Source organism: Lathyrus oleraceus, chromosome 1 (assembly GCF_024323335.1).
Source record: "Lathyrus oleraceus cultivar Zhongwan6 chromosome 1, CAAS_Psat_ZW6_1.0, whole genome shotgun sequence".
NCBI classification, from domain to species: domain Eukaryota; kingdom Viridiplantae; phylum Streptophyta; class Magnoliopsida; order Fabales; family Fabaceae; genus Lathyrus; species Lathyrus oleraceus.
Window position 1 is genome coordinate 341,096,488 of NC_066579.1, and position 6,442 is coordinate 341,102,929.

At 36.4% G+C, this 6,442-nt stretch overlaps 1 protein-coding gene across 1 annotated transcript; it reads right to left on the reverse strand.

Moving 5' to 3' along the window:
- Positions 1 to 1,166: 1,166 nt before the first annotated feature.
- Positions 1,167 to 6,221, reverse strand: LOC127135384 (uncharacterized zinc finger CCHC domain-containing protein At4g19190). The gene is made up of 8 exons (XM_051062115.1): positions 6,060 to 6,221; positions 5,548 to 5,822; positions 5,401 to 5,463; positions 5,153 to 5,310; positions 4,940 to 5,038; positions 3,977 to 4,178; positions 3,040 to 3,160; positions 1,167 to 2,938 (listed from the first exon to the last, which is right to left on the reverse strand). Exons 2-8 carry the CDS (start codon positions 5,767 to 5,769, stop codon positions 1,686 to 1,688), a joined length of 2,118 nt encoding a protein of 705 aa, XP_050918072.1. The 5' UTR covers positions 5,770 to 5,822; positions 6,060 to 6,221; the 3' UTR covers positions 1,167 to 1,685.
- Positions 6,222 to 6,442: the final 221 nt, after the last annotated feature.

Genomic DNA, 6,442 nt, shown 5'->3' on the forward strand with positions numbered 1-6,442 from the left:
TGGAAAAGCCTTCAAGAAGATGAAAAACCTGAAAATTCTTTCTATAGAAGCGCCCGACTTCCATAGATATAAGTTGCCATTTTCAATTGGAAATCTTGTCGGGATTCGACGATTATTCTTGACAGAATGCAAGAGGCTAACTCAGGTAGTAAATTGCCTAGACTTGAGATAGTGACAGCTTATGATTGTAGAGGATTTAAATTGTTTGAGGATAAAGAAAAAGTGAGTTCAGAAGTAGTTCCAAAAGCCATGCATGTTTATAATGAAGGAAGAAAAATCTTGCTTGATGCGTATTCTCTTAACATCTGCCCGAATAATACCATAGAAGTGCATAGTCCTTCGCTCGTCGGTGATGATTTAGAATTGGTGTTTAAAGGGATTCGCGACGGGGGAGCTAACTTGTATCAGCACCGAAGAAAAGAATCGTCATTATGTTTTTGGTTTCGAAAGAAATTTCCTCGGATGTCTCTATGTTGTGCTGGAGAATCTCCATTGTATAAAGAGAATATGGTATTGGATTTCAAGTTGAGTGTACTCATAAATGGAACTGGGCAATTCACTTGTTCATGTAACTACATATTTTCTGCAGAAAGGGTATCAGATCAAATACTTATGTGTGATTTAGACTGCAAAGTGGAAAGATTGTTTTTAGAGCATGAATGGAATCAAGTAGATATTTTATATGAGTTGAAGTACCCAATGCCATATGGCTCTGAAAGGATAATGGCCACACATAACAGGACCACAGCAACAAATCTATGTTGGTCCCTCACTTATGTGTATGAAGAAAACAAAGAGGATGTCAAATTTCTGTCTGAGTTTCTCGAATGCAAAGAGGTTCGGAGAAGAAAGAAAACACTGTTGGATTTTGACTCTATATGCTCAAGGTTTATGGATTAATTTGGCTCGGGTTTTGATAGAAAAAATCAAGTGATCTAAATTTTTTTTCTTAAAATACTTCTCAATTACTTTGATTCAAAATGTAAAGTCCATCTAATTCAATTGAAGTTGTGTTTAAGTTTTTTCTTTTTGAAGTTATTTTTATTCCCTTCTTTCCATATTGATCACCCCTGCAATCTCCTCATACACAAAATGTTGGGAGAAGGAAATATGTTAAGATTTAATGTTTCTAGTCCCTGCAAGTCTCGGAAGTAGGAGTCCTGATATCGTAATAAACTATTTTAATAAATATTTATGTATAGAATGTATATCCATCCGTAAAAGGATTTTAATCAATACACTAATATATTGTTTAGTCTATTTCCCTAACTACAAACAATCAACCAAACCGGAATTGATCCATTCAGTTTTACAGACTCAAAGAAAGTTAGTAGTGTAATTCCGTGGTTGTTTGTTGATTGAAGAAAGACTCGTTGATATCAACTTTCTCAAACACGGATTGGAGGCCTGCAGCTTGTGAAAAAAACATTACTATCATGTAACAGATATACAACAGATTCATGGCACAGCAAATTGTTGCTTCCTATGAGATTGATGAGCACGATAGTGACCGTAATAACGAAAAATGTTTAATATGCTGGGAGACTTTGATATAAGTTTGTGAAACATTGTGCCTGCTCTCACAATTTTTTATGCTCATTAGAGTTGAAATATTGATATAAGTTTGTGAAACATTGTGCCTGCTCTCACAATTTTTGATGCTCGTTAAAGTTGAAATGATCTATTCAATGCTTGTGGCTGCTGCTTCTTGGATTATGATGTTTTTCATAATAATCAGAACTCTTTTCACTTCTATGATATGAATGCTTTTTCCTGCTCTGTTTGCTCATATCATGCCCAGGATGTTCAGAACCCTCATGTGTACCGTGATGTTTTTCTTTGATCCTTCTACTTTGACCATCCTTTTCAACATCAAAATCATCAGAAGAATAAGAATGCCCAGCTCTACTCTTCTGACTTCCATGTTTTTCTTTCATCCTTCTACTTCGACCATCTTTTTCAACATCAGAATCATCGGAAGAATAAGAATGTTTGGCTCTGCTCTTCTGACTTCCATGTTTTTCTTTGATCCTTGTACTTCGACCATCCTTTTCAACATCAGATTCATGAGAAGAATAAGGCTCAGCTCTGCTCTTTTGACTTTCATGGTTTTCCTTGATCCTTCTACTTCGATCATTCTTTTCAACACCAAAATCATTGGAAGAACAAGAATGATCAGTCCTACTCTTCTGACTTCCACCACGGTACCGATCATGACTAAAACTTACGTGATGCCTCTGAAAATCGGAATGGATTGTTGATGAGTACTTGTGGCTGCTCCTTTTATCCTCGGGTTGTCGTTGATGATTATGATCATCTGGTTTATAAGAATGCTCATCTCTACCCTTGTGTTTTACATGATAATCGGCAGGACCAGAATCCTTCTCATCAGAATAAGAATGTATTTTTCTGCTATGTTTCCTCTGGTGCTTTTGTATATTCTTTCTACCTCGATCATCTCTTTCACTGTCAGAATCTTCGGATGAATACGAATGCTTATCCCTATTCTTATAGTTTCCATCATAACCATCAGAGGCAGACTCCTCAGATGAAAAGGAATGCCTTCGCTTACCATGTTTACTCCTACCGGGCCTAGAACGGTCATAACCTTTGGGCGAAAGTGAACGTTCTCGTCGTTTAGTCCTTCTACTTCGATCATTTTTGTCACTGTCAGAATCATCCAAATGCTTATGTCTGTTCTTTCCATGATCTTTTTCAGAGGCAGAAGAGCCTGAAGAACTTGACTCTTTATAGTCTCGCTTCTTTTTATTTGCCTTAACTTTTTTTTTCTTAGATCTACTCTCTCCATCATCAGAAGATGTTTCACTTTCTGAATGGACTAGCTTCTGCTTTTTGTGTTTTTTCTTTTTGGACTTCTTTGGTTTTTTAGATAAGTTGGTCAATAATAAATCAGGGATATCACCCATATTGAGAAAACCTGTAAAATCGGGAGTAGTTATGGTTGATTTGGACAAACATCTAAGGCGTCAATGACAAGGCATACAAATCACTTAAAAAATAAGAGCTGCTAGCAGATACCTCCATATTCATCAAAAATGTCCTCATCCTCAGCAACTATCTGCTGGTTGGGATCATCTGGTTTAAACCCTCCACGAGGGGGACTGATTCCTGGCTTCTGCTTGAGTTCCCATTTTAGAGGCTGTGTCATTCCCAAACAAAACAACAAAATGAATATCAACTTATCAATATTACCAACTTTTGGGGGAATGGGTATTATAGATGTTCGCATCTAGACTATATAATTTACAGGAAATCCAGGCAAAATCTCCCTCCACAATATTTTTGTTTTCAGCTTTACTAAAGTTAAATAAGCCTACCCAAACACAAACTCATCAGAGAATGTGCATTGCCTGTACACTGTTGAAGCAAAACTACAAAGGGAAAAAATGCAAGGAATTATGGGCATGTGAAGCATTTTCCCTGGGATTGTACAATAATTGCTAGAAACAGGTGGAAAATAACCAATTGCCTACTTAAATTCTCTCACACCCAATTACTGATTGCAAGTGAATTAGAGTCCAAGTGATCTTAAGATAGTTAAAGATTGAGACTGACGGCGGAAGACAGGAATAAATGGTATTCTTGGAAATGCAAATCTCACTAAATGTGATCAGTTTCTACACAGATGTAAGCCGGCCCATTATGATACTCAGCATATTTTCTTATCAGGAGGTCATAGAGTATTAATTGATAAGTTTGTGGACAGACTAGTCACTTCAAAATTTAATTGAGTTGAATTATAGCATATTAAATATTTAATGGAAGTGTGATAAACAGCTACCGAGCAACATGTATACTCACATAATTAAACAAGTAAATTTGTCCACAAACAGTAAAAATACATAAACATTCAATTAAACCAAACTCTATGCAGGCATAAGTGTATCAATCCACGATGTCAAGGACAAAATTATAAAATTTCTCAAACAATAATTCAATAAAAAGAATAGCTGACCTCAGAGAGATCTGTATGGGCAAGAATGGCATTCAAAGGGTCGTCTCTCTTCAATCTACTTTCCTCATTTGGCATTATAGCATCCTTCAAGGGACATTCACGATCACCACTTTGGTGACCATAGCTCCCACATCTTAAACATTTAACATTGCGAATTTCAACTCCAAAAGGTTTTGCCCTTGCAGCAACTCCTGTTTCCAGCCTAAAAAATATTCAGTTACTAAAAGTAAAATTCACAATAACTCATGGGGTTTCACAGCAGCAATTTTAACTTCAAGACCACATTGTCATGTCAGGCTATAGAGAGTGGAATTCCACTTACCCAAATTCAATAATACAAGGTAAATAATCTATGGTAATCAGGCGAAACGATATCCCTACATTCTATCACCAAAAAAAGGGATCTAGGCTGGACCTCATTATACAAATTTCAGTCACTTTCAAAACCTATATTGGACTACCTATCTACCGTCCATGATAAACAGATATTTTCCTCCCTCCCTTGCTCTCTATATGGGTTTGAAGTTGTACTCCTAGTTGGTATGTATGTATGTATTTAGTTAGTTAGAGAGTTAGGGTATGATGTATATAAAATAAGAGGAAAGAATTAGACGGGGGCTGCTAGTCACTTGAGTAAATTGAGGCATTTGGGCATTTAAGAGGTGCAGACCCTGACATCTGTAATTCATACTGTAATCAAGGAATTTGTCCATAGTTCTTTCTGATAAAGATACCAATTTCTATCAGATCGGTATTAGAGCTTCATACAGCAGCAGTATGTATCAAATCGGTATTAAAATATATAACATGTATCTCTACAGAAAGTGAAACCAAAGGTGAGGGGAAATTTTCCTTCTTCTAATATATTATTATATGCAACACGGGCAACCCAACTAATCAGAAATGCCATGATAAAAACTTATCCTAGCAAGAAAACAATAACAAAAATACTAATTGGCATACCTTGGTGCATTTTTAAGAACTTCAAATTCTTCTTCAGTTGGTAGAGCGCGGCCAAAAACATCTTTTGGCCTTGGTTTTTTCTTCTCTCCATGTGGTGGCCTAGGAATTAAGTGATTCACAAGCACATTCAATGACACGAGAAATGAAAACAAGTGATGGAAAATTAAGACAACTGGGAAAAGAAAATAACAAGGCAAAGTGAGGAGGAAGTACAATGAAGAGGAAGGTCCATCGGGATTGGTTTGTGTAGGCTCCTTATTCACCATATCTTCTTTTTTCTTCTCATCATTCATCTCTGCAGCTTTGGCACTTTCAGGATTGTAACCAGGAGGACGAACATACATAAAGCTAACAGCTTGCATAAGCTCCACCTACCCACACACAAAACACAAAGATTTAAAAAACTGCAGCCCACAAAGGGGAAACGAATAAGAAGAAAAGTGTGAGCTGCAAAATGGAACCTTTTCCTTGTCCTTCTTGGAAATGAGAGCTGTCTGGCGATAAAACTCTTGCTCCTGAGCATACTGCAAAATGCAATGAGAAGGTTATGGAATTGGAATTCTAATTGAATTGAGTGAAGGCGAAGAGGAAGCAGGAAAGCTACCTACCTCACGAGCAACCTCTTCAGTTCGGCGTTCACGATGGGCATGGGTCTGTTCAGCAATCCACTTGCGGCGCTGGTTGGGGTAAGAGAGAGGATGCCATGGTTTTTGGTTGAGGAAATTGTGACTCCACGCAGTGCCGGATTTGGTCTTATAATCAACCTCTCCTCCACCCTTGTCATCAAATCTCTTGCTCAGCCTCAAACCACCTCCCTCCTCACCTTCCATCTTCTCTTTCTCCACACCACAGTGTCAAACCAACACCCCTCTCAATCAATAATCTTCAAATGAAATCCATCAAGAAAAAACATGAATCAATCTTCAGTACAAAAAGTTATTTTTCACAAAATTACACTCTAGCCAAACAGAATAGTCCAACATCATTCATTTAGAGAAAATAATGAGCGGGGATTTTTGTCAAACAAGTGATGTGCAATTAAACGTGAATGAAATAATTCTTCAAAAATCAAAACAGTGGAGAATCACGAATGAATCGAAGAAACGGGGAAAGAAATAACCTTAAATAATTGAAAATTTTCGAAGAGTCCTATACGCTCGAAAAGAAGGGTTCCCTGTTTTCTTGTCGGACGCACGAGAACTGATTGAAAAATTGGCATCAATATCATATCAGCCTTAGGTTATTGCCAGTTGCTCCTTTTTGTTTACTGTTATTTAGTTTTTATTTTGTTATCTTATTTTTAATCTCTTAATTTAGATCTTTTGAATAATTATCTCCTATTATAAAATCAATTATTTTGTTTTTTTTTCTTAAATTTTGATGATCTTTGAATATTTTTTTTGTTCTCCATCCAAATTCAAATTAACTATTGTTAACTCATAATTTCGACGCCTATTAAGAATTATCAAAAAAATAAATTATATGTATAATTGTTTTTCGATC

Coding starts and splice junctions, on each gene's coding strand:
- LOC127135384 (XM_051062115.1), bottom strand. CDS start 5,769: ATGGAAGGTGAGGAGGGAGGTGGTTTGAGGCTGAGCAAGAGATTTGAT. Junction 4,179..4,939: donor GTTCTTAAAAATGCACCAAG/GTATGCCAATTA, acceptor AATATTTTTTAG/GCTGGAAACAGGAGTTGCTG. Junction 2,939..3,039: donor CATTTTTGATGAATATGGAG/GTATCTGCTAGC, acceptor CCGATTTTACAG/GTTTTCTCAATATGGGTGAT.